General features: G+C 44.7%; 1 protein-coding gene across 15 annotated transcripts in view; it reads right to left on the minus strand.

Annotated features, from left to right (window-relative positions):
- Window positions 1-17,658, minus strand: part of EVL (Enah/Vasp-like) — a 254,336-nt gene that overhangs the window by 47,591 nt on the left and 189,087 nt on the right. For 13 of the 15 annotated variants that reach the window (XM_053258108.1, XM_053258116.1, XM_053258081.1 and 10 more), the window contains one exon: window positions 1,732-1,795. In XM_053258108.1, the coding sequence (XP_053114083.1) occupies window positions 1,732-1,795 (64 nt within the window). Of the gene's footprint in view, window positions 1-1,731; window positions 1,796-14,153; window positions 14,291-17,658 lie in introns of those variants that run through there. The other 2 variants (XM_053258148.1, XM_053258131.1) reach the window with 1 other exon arrangement.

The following is a 17,658-nucleotide window of genomic DNA, read 5'->3' on the forward strand; positions in this document are numbered from 1 at the left end:
TTTGTGTGTTCTATTACTGTTCTCCTTGGGAGGACTGAAAGGCAGGGTATACATATTTTTAAAACAAATTAACATCCACATAATCCCATAATGTGCGAGCCAAGAGATTGGTTTCAATTGCTCTGTGACCTTGGGGGCACATTTTCAATGTACCTCTAAAGCACACTGGAGAGCACAGACATTGCAGCTGCTGCTGCTGCCTTGATCAGTGGGCAGCCGGCTCACACGTTATGGTTGCTTATGCACATCTGGACTCAAGGATGGCTAGGAGAGCTTCTGGATGTTTTGCTGAATTCTCTCAGTTCCTAGTTCAATTACAATTTATAACTTTCCCAGCAATAATGCAGAATAAAAGTACATCTAAATATATTTTTTATGACTAAAGCATTTTATTTGGATATAATCTGATAAGTCACCAATATAGGGAATTACATATCACTTAGGAAGCAGAATCTCTTTCTCTCTCACACACACACAAACAGAGGGGAAGGACCAGAATAATTACTAAGGTAGATACAGCCAGCGGGATGTTCTCTATATAACACAATCCTCTACTGCTAGTTAGAGGTCCAAGACAATAAGCTTCTTAAGCAAGCTTAAGGGTACATGCACACGCATGCACAGACACCGCCCCCCGCCCCCCTGGCCATTATAACATTATGCAGGCAGCTTTACTTCCTCACAGCATGCTTCCTCATAGTCCAAACTGATTTTGGTTATCCAAGCCACTACTCCCCAAAATCGAAGGCCCTCAAAAATCAAGATTAAAAGCACAGGCTTTGATTCAAAAGGCCACATTGTAAACTACGTGGATACAATGCGGCATCTGAGACCCATTCATTTTACAGGAACACATCTAGGCACTACTAAAGTGAGAGGAAGTTTCTGTCAGAAAAACAAAACATAAGCACTTCTCTGTGTGCTTATCTGCTTCACATATATTTTGGGCAGGGCCAGCAACAATGCCATGTAATTTTGCAATGATGGTACAGGTGGTCCTCCCTTTATGAGAACCCAAGATTTTGCATATCCATGGTTGGGTAATTAACAATAATTGGGGTGGTGGTGGGGAGATAAGGGATTAATCCTGTGTATCCATGGGTGGCTGAAAATGACCTCAGAGGTTATTTCTGGCCACCATTTTGAGTGCGGGAGCGATTTTATGGCTCATTTGTTAGTTTTTTTAAAAAAAAACAATTTGGCCAATTTTTGTATTTGGGGGGCACTTTTTGGCTTTTTTTAGTGTCTAGGAACCAACCCCCCACAATCTCATAGATATAAACCCACACAATCCCAGTAATATGCAGGAACAGAACCCCTGTGGATAATGAGGTACAGCTGTACAACATGAATTCATGGGAATTTCCCCTCCAGTGTCTCATGCTTCAGAACAGAATGGATGGAACCAGAATATTGCAGTCACCATTGGGGAAATGTTTGTGTCAAAACTCTGCCAAAACTCTGATGGATTTCCCGTAACCAGGCAAACATATAGGCTCCCATGAAAACAGTAGGAAAAATTATCATTGACTTTATTAAGGTAATATTTCCATCTGTTGAAGCCTTCAGTTGTTGAATCATAACCAGCCTGTTCAGTTTCACACCTTCCAAAGGAACTTCCTGATGGGTTGGCGGGATGTTAATTTTGGTAACTAGAAATGGCTGTTTTATTTTGTTTTGTTGCAAACATAACTTGATGTTAAAATGCTGCTGCAGGATTTTGCTCCTTACCTTCTCTGAACTTCCATTTCATCCGGTGAAGGTCCATTTTGAACCTGCCGTTGGGTTGTTGGACCTAGAAGAAATGACAGCCATCAGTGCAAAGGCAGGAACAAGATTCCAGTGGCATCTGAAGAATAAGAGATTATTCGGGGATCAATTAAATTTGAGAAGCAAGGAGATTTGGTTTCAATAATGGTAGCCAGCTGTGAATGAACCTTCATTGCTGCTACTATTCTATCTCAGTCCATGAGATAGAATAGATGTTCTATCTCAGTCCATGACTAAATAAGCCCATGTAGGAAATACAGAAACTGCCATAGCCATTAACAGGTGCCACCACAAAGAAGCATTAAGAGGCAAACTTGGCCTTCCAGATGTTAAGAACATAAAAACAGCCCTGCTGGATCAGGCCCAAGGCTCATCTAATCCAGCATCCTGTTTCACACAATGGCCCACCAGATGCTTCAGAGAAGCCCACAGGCAAGAGCTGAGTGCATGCCCTCTCTCTTGCTGTTGCTCCCCTGCAACTGGTATTTAGAGGCATCTTGCCTCTGAGGCTGGAGGTGGTCTATAGCCCTCAAACTAGTAGCCATTGATGGTTCTGTCCTCCATGAAGTTATTTAAACCCTTCTTAAAGCCATCCAGGCTGTTGGCTGTCACCACATCTTGTGGCAGAGAATTCCAAAAGTTGATTATGTGTTGTATGAAAAAGTACTTCCTTTTTTCCGTCCTAAACTTCTTGGCAATCAGTTTCATGGGATGACCCCCATGTTCTAGTGTTATGCGAGAGGGGGAAAAATTCTTTCTACAAACTTTCTCCACATCATACTTGATTTTACAGACTTTTGTCATATCTCCACTCAGTTGTCTTTTTTCTAAACTAAAAAGCACTAAGTATTGCAGCCTTGACTTGTAAGGAAGGTGCTCTAGGTGATTTTGGTTGCCCTCATTTTTGGTTGCCCTCTTTTGCACCTTTCTACAATGTACTTCTTAAGATATGGTGATGCAGTACTCCAAATGTGGCTGCACAATAGATTTTTATAAGGGCATTATAATATTAGCAGTTTCCCCCCAAACCCCTTCCTAATGATTCCAAGCATGGAATTTGCCTTTTTCACAGCTGCCGCACATTGTGTCAAAACTTTCAATGAGCTGTCCACCACGGCCCCAAGATCCCTCTCCTGGTCAGTCACCGACAACTCAGACCCCATCAGCATGTGTGTGAAACTGGGGTTTTTTGGCCCAATATGCATCACTTTACACTTGCTAACATTGAACTACACTTGCCATTTTTTTGCCCATTCCCCCAGTTTGGAGATATCCTTTTGGACTTCACTACCCTAAATTGTTTGCTGTCATCTGCAAATTTGACCACCTCACTGCTTACCCCAACTTTTAGATCATTTATGATTAAATTTAAAAAAAAAACACCAGTTCCAGTACAGATCCCTGGGGGACCCCACTTCTTACTTCCCTCCATTTAGAGAGCTGTCCATTTATTCCTACTCTCTGTTTCCTGTCCTTCAACCAGTTACCAATCCACACATGAACGTGTCACACCCCTGATCCCATGACTGCTAAGTTTACTCAAGAGCCTTTGGTGGGGAACTTTGTCGAAAGCTTTTGGAAGTCCGGGGTACTTTCCAGACTGTGAGTTTGTGCACAGGAGGAAGTGGTGTAAAATCTGATGGCTAAGCCTAACGAGCTTCAAAGTGTGTCACGTTTTGAAGCCAGTTAGGGTTAGCCGTTGGATTTTACACAACTTCTTCCTGTGCCGAGGCTTCGAGGGGAGAGAGCAAGAGAGAGGAGGAGGAGAGGAAGCAACTCCCACCCCTGGATCCACACACTGGGCGCTTCCCTGTGAGAGAGAGAGAGAGAAGAGGAGGAGGGGGGCAGGTGACGGGATGGCTTCCCCTCCCCTCCTGTCCCCACTATGTGAATTTGCACAAGAGAACCGGCCTCCAGCAGAAATAAAATAAGAAATTGGCCAATTGCAACTGAAGGAGATACCGTTGGTACCACTGTGCAAAAGCAGCACTGGGTTGTTGTTTTTTAAGCCGACTGCAGATGCTGGTTGCTTTACGCAGGAATTTTTTAATGTTTATTTTTAAAGCTGATTTCAAAAGCTGAGAGGCAGGATTAAGATATATCTACTGATAAGCTCCTCCACATGATAACTCGGGGAAAACAGAGCAAGCCTGCAAACTGTTCTCCAACCAAGAAAACCAGCTACTATTATCTCATTCACATTCTCAACACTTTAAACCTGAAATGTCAAGATAAGATCCGAATACAGGCTGTGGCAGTGTCAATGGCACCTTGCTGTTCCCATATGCAAGATGGTGTCAAAACCCAGATCGCATGGATGCATACCAAGCCTTTATGTAGCAAAGCAATTGATGAGGTCATCTGAGGGGGCTCTGCTCCAGATGCCAACAACAAGGGAGGCTCGGCTGTCGTGCACTCAGGACAGGGCCTTCTCTGTTGCTGCCCCCAGACTCTGGAATGCTCTCCCAGTGGCTATTTGCTCCTCAGTCTCCAACACAGTTTTTAGAAAGCGTGTTAAATCTTGGCTTTTAACCCAGGTTTTTATATGATTACCTTTACTGCTGCTTCTTTGTATATTGTATTTTGTATGGTTATTTTATGCTTCTATTTTAAATCTTTTTAGTCAGATTCATGTTTTTATATTTTAGCTTAATATTTTAATTGTGTATTTTTATAGTCTTGTTTTAATTTTTCTGTGTGAATTGCCTTGGGATTGTTTTAATGAAAGGTGGTATGTAAGTTTAACAATAAATAAAAATATAAATAAAAAATTTTTAAGCTGCTTTCTGGAAAGCACCCTGATATACTATGTAAACTGGACTACCTTTATCCACACACCTGTTGACACTCTCAACACCACAGGTTAGTTAAATTTCTATACTGTGTTTTATAAAACTCACCGCAAGGTGGTTTACAAAAGTTAAAATCCAATAAAATTCATAAAAATCACATTCAAACATTACAATCAATCAAAAGCAAGAACCAGCAGCAGCCATTACAAAAAACGACTGGAGTCACAGCAGCAGGAGAGTAGAGAGACCAGCAGTCAACAAGGGGCAAAACAACACAATCTTTTGTTGCTTTTTAAAGGCAGCCAACCAGGTCAGAGCATGGACACCCAGTGGAAGAGCATTCCAAAGCCTGGGGGCAACAACAGAGAAGGCACCGTCCCTAGTGCACAACAATTCAGGCTCCCTCAATGTTGGCATGCAGAGCAAAGTCCCCTCCAAGACTGTTGAAGGGAGAAAGGTAGGATAGAAATGCATTAAATACAGAGAGGAAGGGTTGTGCTAAAGGAGGCTTAACTCAGGGTAAAGGTAAAGTGTGCTGTCAAGTCAATTTCGACTCCCGTCGCCCACAGAGCCCTGTGGTTTTCTTTGGTAGAATACAGGAGGGGTTGACCATTGCCTCCTCCCATGCAGTATGAGATGATCTTCCTATATCGCTGCTGCCCAATATAGTACCAGTGGGGATTCAAACTGGCAACCTTCTGCTTGTTAGTCAAGCATTTCCCCGCTGCGCCACTTAAGGTGGTATTAACTTAGGGTAGCACTACACATTATGAAGAAAACATGGGGGGGCGCGCAATTCCATGTGCTCCTCACAAGGCAAATGTAGGGCTGGGATCTGGCAACTATGATAATCAAGAGCTTGACAAGATTGTGAGAACCCAGAGAAATAAATCACACAGGTTTCAAAAATCTGAGCACAGAGGACAAGGTTTCCCTTCATGATGACACCAAAGGGGATAAAAGAAACTTATTGCGATGCAGGTAGTAGCATTTCACAGCTGGGCTTAGCTATACAGTCACTTGCAGACACTGCCTAATCACTGCCTAATCAGTAGTTCTCAGGTCCTTTTAGTTAGTGAGTGCAGGCAGGGCGCTTCTCTGCTCCAAGTACGTGAAGTTCAGCTCTGTATTTATGCTCTGCCAAACCTCATGAACGCTTCTAGCACAGGAGGAATTATTTTTAGCAGCTGCCAGATTTCACATACACATGACCTGTGTGAGGCAGCTCAGTCACCTGCTTTGGGGGCTGGCTGCACCTTACGCACAAATGCTGCCGTGTAACTATGTCCCGATGCTGCAGTTCAACAAAAAGCTGCATTGGGAAGAGGGAATTCAGAGCGGAGAAGTTGTAGGAGAGGGGAAGGCATTTAACCCTTTCCTCACCTACATTTCTCCACTCCAGAGAGCCTCCTCCAAGCAACTTTATTCCAAAGGGCAAACACGCTTTTGGAATCCCATAGGGTGGGTGATCTGGAGAAGAGGAGTAGTGGGCAGAGAAAAGGTATAAGCACCTTTGTGTCTTTCTCTGTTCTAAAAAAACAATACCTCTGTTCTAAATTCACCCTCCCCAAAGATATTGTAAAAAGAACAGCATTGGGGATCAGTTATATACATGTGTGTTAGCTCCTTGCTCTCTTTTATCTAAACAGATTCACTTATATAGAATAGCTTGCCACAATTCTGGATGCCTTTAAAGTCTAAGCAATATGTGCTATAAGAAAGCACGCCCTCCTCTTAAGGATTTCTTCTCAAGTTGCATTGTGGCCTGCCTAAAGTGACAGATTTTGGGAGCTGGCCCAGTGGGATAGCTTTTGCTGCTGAAAACAATGGTCGGGCGTGAGGCGTCTGCCAGGGTGCCCTTTCTCTAGCTTGGTCTTGGCAACCCATTCAGGAATTATGTTGCTAAATGTCTGAAGTCTCCTCCCCTTGTTGCTCTGTAATAAAATCCCTGCATTTTGCACAGGCTCCTGTGACTCAGCCTTGAGCATATTTTTGGGGAACACTAATCCTGGAAACAGCCTATATTAAGTGTTGTGTCCTCTTTCAGCTGATGACAATTAAGCAGAACATCTCCTGGCCCAGAGAACTTGGGCTGCTTTCATTTCAGCGTTGGCTACTGCCTCTAATTCATTGACTCTGGAAGACGCTAATAGGCTTGTTATTAGCAAACCACATTGCCATTGGGCCAAGTCAAGCCAATGAGAGCAGCAGGACTATTAGCAGCTTCCAAGGTCATTTGTAAACCAAGCTTTCCGGTGCTGAAACACTCCTGATACTTGTGACTACAGGCAGCTGTTCAATTAGGAGCTGCTGTCGTCCCCCCCCCCCCCCCGCCCTATTAGACTGAATTATTTATTCCTTTTTCTCACTCTCACTCATCCCCAGAATTCTGGAACAGCCTCATCCCCTCAAACTCTTCTTCCAATTACTCCTCCTATACTCCTAATAACACTCTAGAAAACTGGATATCCTACAAGTGGAAGCAATGGGAGAAAACATGGGCCCTGACAGAGAGCCCTTTCTCACGATCTGTGAGAAGGGATCAAAGAGGAAGCCTCGAAAAGCTTACCAGCCCTGCAGATGATCCTCTTCTTGTTGCTGGGTGGCTGGATCGGCCACCCAGATGATTACCAATTTCTGCTAGTAGCTCAGAGGATCGGGTGCTGGGCCATGTCACCCCACCCCACTGGAATTCCCATAATGCATTGCGTGAGTGTGCTGTAAATTATGGAGATTCCCCACCACCACCAGAGCCAGCCAGGAGCCCCATGGTCTGCCAGCCCCAGACGGCCAGTAAAATGGGATTAGGAGAGTGCTTGCTCTCCTAACCCATTTAAGAGGGTGGCTCCAGAGGTGGGTTTGCCGCTGAAGCACCACTAGGATCAGGAACGATCCTGGTGGTACACAAATGACGGCAAAACCAGGCTGGGCTTCCTTAGCCCAGTTTTGCCTGCATGTGTGAACAGTTTCAGAGGCTCACAGTAGTTCCCTGCTTACAGGGACAACCTCTCGAGATATGCAGGAACCCCTGCCCCCACTTTTAAAGTTCCTGGGCTCCCTCTCCCCATAATCACCAAAGTTGCACATGCATGTTGCTCTGCTTTTTCCTCCCAATTTCCAGGGCAACTATTTATTTTATTATTATTAATAATAATTATTATTGGCTGACACATTGCACAATCTTTCGTGTTTCCAAATGGCCTACGTCTAATGAAGCTTTGGCAGTCTTGCTCAAGAGCACAAGTACACAAATACTCAGAGCTGTGTACCCACACTTTGGGGACACAACTTCCATTGTTTGTGGGTGTGCAACTTTACATATTTGTATTTGGGTGCAACTTTACATATTTGCGCACTTGTGCTCTTGCGCAAGATGGCCAGCACTTTCTTAGACGGCCACAGCCACATGGGCCAATCAGAAATGCTGGTATGAGATTGTGTGACGTATTAGCCACTACTGTTAGTCTGATAACTATTTACACAGTCTGAGGGTACATGATACAATGGATGAAGTCAAGTAGGTCTAGGTCCAGATGGTGACTGCCTAGGAACCCTATATATGCTGCTATAAGTTCCATCCTGGAAGGAAGGCAGGATGTAAATATCACACATATATGAATAAAATAAATGTGAACACTAAAGAGCAATGTGCTGGCACCAGCCCCTAATAGGACTCAGGTGTGTGCCCTGTTAACTTTCCTCTCATAGGACCCTTTAAATTGGAAAGGCAAATGTCCCCTCACAGTTCAAAGAGCTGCAGGGGAGATGAACTGGTTTGAGTATGCATGTCCTCAGATGAGTGATGCCTGAGATGGGGCCATTTTGAAATGGGCCATTTGAGACCAGGGTGAGGCCAGCAGGGGAACCACAGTACACACACACACACACCCCCGCGGCAGCACCCGCAAGGCCCTGCAATGGCAGTAAGCCCTCCATTAAAAAAAATAAAAATCCATCCTCCCCCCGCCACCCCCGAGCCTGAACTGGTATGGACTCGGCCAGGCTAGGCCCAGCTCTAGTGTGCACAAAACCAAACTGGACCCAGTTCAGTTGAACTGCGGTTCGACCCAAACCGAACTAGGTTTTCCAGTTTTGTGCACATCCCTATAGCTTTGCTCCTGCAGACAAAAAAGGGGGGTGAACCTTATGAGGTGTGAAAGAAAATTGTTTTATTTATTTGAAGAACTCTCATTTCTTTTCACTCCTATGTTCTAAAACCTTCTGTGTCAGAATTCAAGGGATATAAGCTAACCATTGCATCATAACTTTTAACATACTAGGATTCTATGAAGCCAATGATACATTGTCTTAAATATATTCTGTGAAATTATAGTCGCATCGGATGAATAGGATGTTATATTCAATATGTGTTAGGCGCCATAAGAAGATGAAGCATTTATGCAAGTAAAACACACCGTTTTCTTCAGTACCTTTTGAAATCCACCTTTGGGCTTTTTGGGTTGAAAGCACATGTCCCTAGAGCCAGGTGGCTTGATCCGAGAAAGTAGATTCAGGCATAGAAGCAACTTCCTGAACATATAGTACTTGTCGGATCAGGAATCAGGGGTATGTTGGATGTACATTCAAATGTGTAGCCATGTTCAAATAAGCAGAGCATTGAAAACAATACATTATGTCCAACTTACACCTGCCCTTCTTAATCCAGCTCGTAATACATGATGGATCAGCCTAGCTGTGATAGGAAGCATAGCGGGGCTATTTAATCTGCTACTTTCCCCCCTCCCTGTGTTTTTTCCTCCAGGTCCCAAACATTTTAACACAAAAGGTAGGATCGCCACACACATCAAATATTGTCTCTCTTTTAACAAGCTTTGAAATATGTTAAAATAGGCATACAGCGATGCTGTTCACACCACCGAAACCTGGGTAGGACAAGTGTGCTCCCAATTTTTGGTTGTGTGGGAGCCAGCAACTAGGTAGGAGGAGGGAGAAGTGATTGGGTGGAAGACAGGAACAGCTTTTCTTGGGTGGAAGACAAGAACAGAGAAGCGACTGGGTGGAAGAAGAGGACAGCTTTTCCTCCTACCTAGGTCAAATGCAGGGCATGCAAGCTAAGTAGGAGACCACAGCCCTACCCAGCTCCTCTGCCCCACACAATCACTTCTCCCTTCTCCTACCTAGTCGTTTGCTCCCATATAACCAAAAACTGGGAGTGCACACAGTACTCAAACATGGACAGGAAACTTGTCCTATCCAGTTTTCGGTGGTGTGAACAGCCTTAGAGAATAGTACCACTGGTGAGTTTTATTTGCTTTAGATGAGAACTAATGTATGAACACAACGCCCCATTAGAAAAACCCAGGGTTTGTGTTGCTACGGGGTTTTACACATGCATAGTTCCTGAAGAGGCAATCACACTTTACAAACACTGGGAGAACAGAATCAGGCCCAGTGAAATGCACACTGCACACATGCTATGCTTGCAGAAGAATCTTTTGGAGAGAGAGAGAGAGAGAGAGAGAGAGAGAGAGAGAGAGAGAGAGAGAGAGCGCCAATGCAGCACAGCAAATAAAAGTGTCTGACTTTGACCTGAGAGACCTGGGCTCAAATCCCCACTCAGCCATGAAGCCCACAAGGGACCCAGTATCTCAGCCTAAAATACACGTCTGGGTTGCTATGAGGATACAGTGGAGAGGAGTCACCTGGCCTGGGCTCCTTACTTCTCAAACTAGTATTAAGCGAGCTGAACTTGGAAACGGCATTCCCCTGATTTATGAGGGTGTCAAACTGGTCTGTCTTGTCAATCACTTGTGTGCTTGTGGACCCTGCGCCAGACATATGTAATTTAGCAGCTGATCAGTTATGCTCTAGTGAAATACAGGCTAATCAGCCCACCACCTGTTGCTGGAAAACTGCCAAAGATCATCGAGATGTTCGGCAACCCCCTTCCTCACATTGAGGGCTGCTCAACATTCATTACGTCCATCAAAACACGCTGGTCTTCACAGGTCACTGACATTATTGTACGATCTTCCCCTACTGCTTTGCTTAAAGAGGACAAGCATAACAGCCAAACAGTTTATATAGGATCTGTGGCAGAGCCCAGTTGCACTTTCCCGCACACATCATCTGTTTGAAACCTTCGTGACACAGTAATCTTGTCTTGCACATCTACAATCTTGTCTAGCATATCTACTGTGCTACCCAGAGATAACCAATGCTTTGGGGGAAACCATGTGGATCAAGAAGAGCTACCAGGGGAGGGGGGATAATTCCCTCCATCACTTCAGAAGAACATGACTGTGAAAAAGAGTACTGGACTGACAGAATCCTAAAAGATACCACAATACTTTGAAATAATTTCCAATGAAGTGCACTCTATACAGGAGACTGAGGGAGTTCCAGGTGAGGATATTATATACATAAATACAATCCAATAATTATCTCCTCAGGCTAATTCCTTTCTGGACAAGATTCCAACCTGTAAAACACTTGAGTTATAACAGCATTTCAGAACAATTTGGTTTAAATGGCATTATCATCAGCACCAGAAAGCAACATCATTAGTGGTGTGATCATATGATAAGCATACTGAAGGTCTACATTTCTGAAAGCTGAAAATGTGGACCTAAACTTATAGGAAGGACTGTGGAGACAACTAAAAGACATGGGAAACCCAATCCTACATTTTATCACTTAAGACTGTTGGCAACTGGATGTCAGGTCCAAATGTCAAGGACAGGAAACCCACTGCTGTTTTGTTTAGTCAAGTTTGGAGGTTTTAAAATGTGCGTCAGCAATTTAGTTCGGGGGAGGTGTGATGGCCTAGAATAAGTGGAATATAATCAAACCTAACATCTGATCCTCTTTGTCCACACAGAGACCAGTTTAAACCACTCTGGTGCCAGTAACAGGAGAAAAGAGCCTGCATCAGCAATTTCAAAACCAAGTACATATCTTTAGACACTTGAAAACCAAGTGAAACTTTTGGAGCCGAGATACAATACAAATATTATTATTCCCAAATTAAATCCAGAAGGCCATCCTCATAACCAAAGGTTAGAAGCTATCCCTGCTAACTGAGCAAAGAGGCACCTTTTAAAGTCTTATTTAGAGCAACTGTCTCTATCCAACCCCAGCACAGCATTAGTGGTTGATGCTGGGGTCTACTTTGTGAGTCTTTCTAATTGTGAGCCCCTTGGGGACAGGGAAGCAACTTCATTTATTTGTTTTTCTATGTAAACTGCGATGACAACTTGAGCCGGGTCTCACGATCAGTGAGACCCAGGTAAGAACCGTGAGCAGGGAGGGAGCCCTGGGCAGCCGGATCGCCCACCCACACAATTGCTGGCTCCTTGCCAGAGCCGGCGGGGGCTGGGGAGCTCGGGGGCCGCGCACCACCGGAAGCTCCAGTATGCCCTGTGCGAGCGCGCAGGGCATACTGGGGAGACCCCCGGAGCCGGAGGAGATGGCTTTTCGCCTCCCTTCCGGGGGTCTACTCACGATCAGATAGCCTGGGTTTGCGGAGTGCTCGCTCCGCAAACCCGGGCTAAGGGGAGGGCTATAGGGATGTGCACAGAACTGCGGAGCTGCGGTCCGGCACTGGTGTGTGGGGCTTTTTAAGGGTGGAGGAGGGTGTACTTACCCCCCCACCATGTTTCCCCCACCAGCGCGTTCGTTTGGTAAAGTTTTTGGGGCGGCAGGATACCTCCCTGCCGCCCCTTCCCCCAGTCGTCGGCAAAAGCCTTCAAAAAGCCTTTTGCGCGTGCGCACGTCACGTCTCCGTGTCACGTGCACACGCGCGTTGCAGAGACGTGACGTGCGCACGCGCAAAAGGCTTCTTGAAGCCTTTTGGATTAAACATCTGCACACCTTTGGAGCTCTTTCATCATTTAAAGGAGTCCATGTGAGGTACAGAACAGCCCAGACAGCTCTCTACCTGATATGAACAAGACCTAAGAGAATATCAGATTATCAGAGGACTGCTTTCTGAACAGAAGGGTGTAATTCTATCCTGTGAGGTTTACACCTGCCTCTGAGAAATATCCGTGAGTTGTCGTCTCCCCACCGCCGCCCTGCCCTCTGCTAGCGGGGTGGGTGGGAATCTGACAGCACCCTAGAAGAGATGTAGACAGATATATTCTAGAGCGGGGCAGGCAGAAGATAGATTGAGATCTACTGATAGATCTTTGGGTGATCGGCAGTAGATCAGCAAGGGTTTTCAGCTCCCCCAAATTTAACAGTAGAAGTAAAATAGCAAGTGCAAACAAAAAAGCTCTATCCAGTGGCAGCTCTGTGTTCCTCATCTGCAAAACATAAACTGCCTGCCTTTGACCAGGGCTAGAGTTCTGGGTTAGAACCCCTTATCTAACACATATATGTTATGTATATATATTTTTAATTTTTAAATGTATATATGTATTTAATTTTTATGTATATATATTTTAAATTTTTTAAAATTTATTTTTACATTTTATACACCGCTTTTCCTCCAAGGAGCCCAGAGCAGTGTACTACATACTTAGGTTTCTTCTCACAACAACCCTGTGAAGTAGGTTAGGCTGAGAGAGAAGTGACTGGCCCAGAGTCACCCAGCTAGTTTCATGGCTGAATGGGGATTTGAACTCAGGTCTCCCCAGTCCTAGTCCAGCACTCTAGCCACTACACCACGCTGACTATATGGCATACAAGTTACGTTATGGTATATGTTAAGCATATACAGTACCACTAACTACTATGAATATTGATATACCACTCTTCAACCCAAGTTCTCAAAGCGGTTTACATAGAAAATTAATTAATTAATTAATTAATTAATTAAATGGACCCCTGTCCCCAAAGGGCTCGCAGTCTAAAAAGAAACATAAGGCAGGTACCAGCAACAGCCACAGGAGGGATGCTGTGCTGGGGTTGGATAGGGCCAGTTGCTCTCCTCCTGCTAAATATAAGAGAACCACCACTTTAAAAGGTTTCTCTTTGCTCAGTTAGCAGGGGTATATACAAATCAGATGCAGTTTATGGTTCATGGGGTGCAACAGATAATTAGTTCTGTCCCCATTTTGCATCGTGCTCTGTGTCCCCTCCCCCTACTATTATGTTCCTGTCTCTGATGGGTTGATCTCAGGGTTCTAATAAAAATCAAAGTAGAACCTGCAAGCCTAAAGTCTGCTAATCTAGGCCAACTCCAAGAACCTAGAGGCAGAATCCTGAACTCCCAACAGATTATTATACATCATCCACACTACAGTGGGCCACAATCAAAGAGCAAAAGGATCAAGAATGCACCACTATAGTGATCCCCTTTATAGGATGGTGGCGATGGGGCCAGAGCTCAAAGGAAGAGCATCTGCTTTGCATGCAGTATGCCCCAAGTTCACTTCTTGGTATCTCCAGCTAGGGTCAGGAAAGACTCCTGCCTGGAACCCAGGAGAGCTGCCTCCAGTCAGTGTAGACAATACTGAGCGAAATGGACCAATGGCCTGACTTGATATAAGGCAGCTTCCTAAGTTCCTAGGAGGAAAGTAAATTGGTTTACAAGCAAGTGAGTTGTGCTGCCTGCTACACAGAAAAGCAATATCATCAAGCACTAACAGTAAGCAATATAACAGTAAAGTAATAATAGAGACTTGCCAGCTTCTCTCACTTGGAACATTCTTTTTAACCATAGGTACAGCTGACAACTTAGATTGGGACTCCCAACTTTGGGTCCCTAGATGTTGCTGGACCCCAACTCCCATCATCCCCAGCCACCATGGCCTTGCTGTTGCTCAGGGTTCTAGATCTTGTTGCACTGAGGACTTTATAATCGTTCTAAACTAGAGAACGGAAAGCAAGACAGCTGGGGGTTGGGTGGGCAGGTGATGGTTTTGCTTTAAAGTCATAAGCCTTTCAGGTCTGCTCTTGCATGGTGGCTGCTTGTCAGGAAAACATGGTCCACGAAGGACAAGGAATCCAGAATAAGCTTGTACTTGTGGGACCACCAAATGTACTTACCCAGTGGCCATCGTGCAGGAAGAAGGCACTTCTGAGTTAAAAATACAGCTTCATTTTTTAGCTGTGCCTTTAACCCTAAAAAGCTATAGTCACACTTGATAGCAAACAGTGCAAATTTCCCCTACATTCAATTGTAATGCAGAAGGGTGCTTTTCAGTTTAGGTTTTAAAAATAGACACTCAAAGCATGGGCTGCTTCCCGAGCAAAGTGAAAAGTTCAAAGAATTCTCCAGTTCTTCAACATGATGTATTTCATTAGGGTCTTGGGGACCAACCAACGTCCCTGGCCACAGTTCGGCTGCTGCTCTAGCCCGTCCCCAGCCTCCCAGCCTGAATTTCTTAGTGATATAATAGCAACCTAATTCTGCTCCCTTCAGGATCCCATTTGCAGCCATCACCTTTGCTCTTTAAAGTATAGGAGGAAATTCTCTTCCTTCCTCACAGAGAGAGCCAAATGATGGAAAGAAGCACGCCACTACCACTGGGTCAGTGAGAGCTGTCACTTCATGTGCTGTTAAAATACTGGATTTTGCCTTCTATACACTTAAAAAAAAATATGGGTGAGGGGCAAACCATTCCCCAGGGTTTTGTTTTTCAAATAAAAAGCAGATTTAAGAGACTGTAATTTTGAGCAGCCGTTTGTATTCTTTAGCTCTTTCTGCACTGGGCATTTTCCCACTCAAAATCATCCCAAGCTGCTTTCCCTCATTGGCTTCCAGATGTGCATTTACAAACATGCATCTGGGAAAGCAGCACTGGGAATTTTGCTTAAGCAGAAAAACGCCTAGTGCAGAAAGGACCAAACATATACACACCATGGCTCCTCAACTCTAAGGTGTAGCCTTCTAAAGTAGGCTTTTCATGGTATACACACACACACACACACACAACCCTGTCAGAGTTTTAAAATAAAATCTCATTTGCCCCTCAATTCTGCATATCAAAAAGTGTGTGTGTTTAAAACAAAGTGTCTTGAGATGCATTTGAAAAGCATTATTAAGTTCTCAAGCACAGTTAATAGCCAATCAATAAAGCAGCAGGTACAAAGTAAATATAAGCCATTAGAGGTTTACGTTGTTTCACAGTTAATCATTTAATCCAGTTACTGAAATGCTCTTATCAGAATCCCTGACAATTGCTGGATCCCTCCTCCTATATTTTCCCCAATATTATTTCATATAAATACTTCAGCAGTTTAATCACCATCCACTGTAAAACAAGAAATGGAGAGCCAGCTACAGTGCTACAGCAGTCAACATATCTCCCACAGGGACTTCAAAGGAAATTTTCATTTCAGAACCTGCTACTGTGCAAGATCGAGCTGGGGGCAGGGGAATTACCGTTGCCTCCCATTTCCCCCTTCACCAATATAGTCTGAAATGGAAAGAGACACTCAAGTCAGAGAAAAGAGAAGTGAAAATTTTCATCACCTACAAGACATTCTGCACAGGAGGATACAGTCACATTGGCAGAGGCAGAAGCAGTGGCAAATCCATTCCCTATTAACCATAGTATGGCGGCACCTTTGTTAGGACTAACTTCAAGGCAACTCTTTCATGGCCAGGACATATCCAGCATCTCAAGGTGGGCTGAGTTACACGAGGTGTAATCAATACTCTTCTCCAGCAGTGGAGTGGGCCTCTCCCTTTAATTATTTAATCACAGGTTGCCTTCCCGGCCTTTCAGGATATTCAAAGGCTAGGTTCCACCATACAAAACACTGTCTAGATAACAAGAATAAAACACGGCTGAAATGGCACTGAGGGAAGCCAACTATAGTTTCAAAGATAAAGCGTGGCTATCTTTTTCTCATTCAGGAACACGCTTAAAGTGTAACTAGGTTAGTACATCCCCTGGTAACTGAGCAAAGAAGCACCTTTTAAAGTAGTGGTTCTCTTCTATTTAGCAGAAGGGAGAACAACTGGAGCATCACATTGAGCATCATACTGAGCACAGCATCTCTCCAGTGGCTGTTGCTGGTGTCCACCTTATTTTTGATTTCTTTTGTTTTCTTATCTTTTTAAAAAAAGATTGCGAGACCTTTTGTAACAGGGAACAATCTTGTTTTTTTAACTTTTCAGTGCAAACCACTTAGACAACTTTTGTTGAAAAGTTGTGTGTGTGTGTGTGTGTGTGTGTTTATGTATTTATTTATTTGCACAGTAGCAGTTATTATTAAAGATCCATAAAAAATTTTGAGACCAGTGTGCCCTCTAACAGGGATTTGTAGACATTGTTGACTACCATTGCCATAATTCCCAGCCAAAGGCATTGCAACTGGGGATGCTGGGAGTTACAGTGAACATCATCTGGGAATCCCTGTTAGAGAGAACATGGTTGGGATTACACAGTACTAGCACACAGCAGCGTCCAAACTGTGTTCTGAATAAATCCGGCTTTCTTAGATCAGCAGCCTTCAGACCTTCCACATCGGGGACCCTCCCTGAAGCTCAGCTTGCAACTGGGGCCCACTTTTTGTCTTAACAAATTAATGTCCCTTCCCCCTTCTCAATACAGGTTTACACTGCAAAAATACTGGTATAAACAATTCCTTCTGCTAGGGCAGGGGTTCCTGAGCTTGGGCCCCCAGATGCTATTAGACCATATAACCCATCAATGGTGCGGATGTGGATTACGGGAATTGCAGTCTAACAACATCTGGGCATCCAAGATTGGGAACCCCTGCCCTTGGGAACACCAGGAAATATTGGTGTGGGGGTGGGGGGGGGAGATCCAACAGAATTCTTAGCACCCATATGAAAGCTTCAATTCCCAGAGTGTTGAGTAGGGATGTGCACAGAACCACAGAAGCGTGGTCCGGCACTGGGGGTAGTGTGTCTTTAAGGGGTGGTGGTGGTAGTACTTAACACCCCCCCCGACGCTCTTCCCCCTCCGGCGCTGGTGTTTCTAAAAACGTTCCTGGGGTGGCAGAGTTCCTCCCTACCGCCCCCCTGCCCCTGTTGTTGTCTGAAAAGAGTAAAACTAGAAAGAGCTGGTGGCGCACATGCGCCCTTCGTGGTGCACGCACTCGTCTCCGCCGCTGGCATGCATGCGCCACATGACGTATGTGGCGCACGCACCACGTGACGTATGTGGCACACACGTACCAGTGGCGGAGACGAGCACACGCACAGCAAAGGGCG

The sequence above is a fragment of the Hemicordylus capensis genome, chromosome 1, assembly GCF_027244095.1.
Source record: "Hemicordylus capensis ecotype Gifberg chromosome 1, rHemCap1.1.pri, whole genome shotgun sequence".
Lineage (NCBI taxonomy): Eukaryota > Metazoa > Chordata > Lepidosauria > Squamata > Cordylidae > Hemicordylus > Hemicordylus capensis.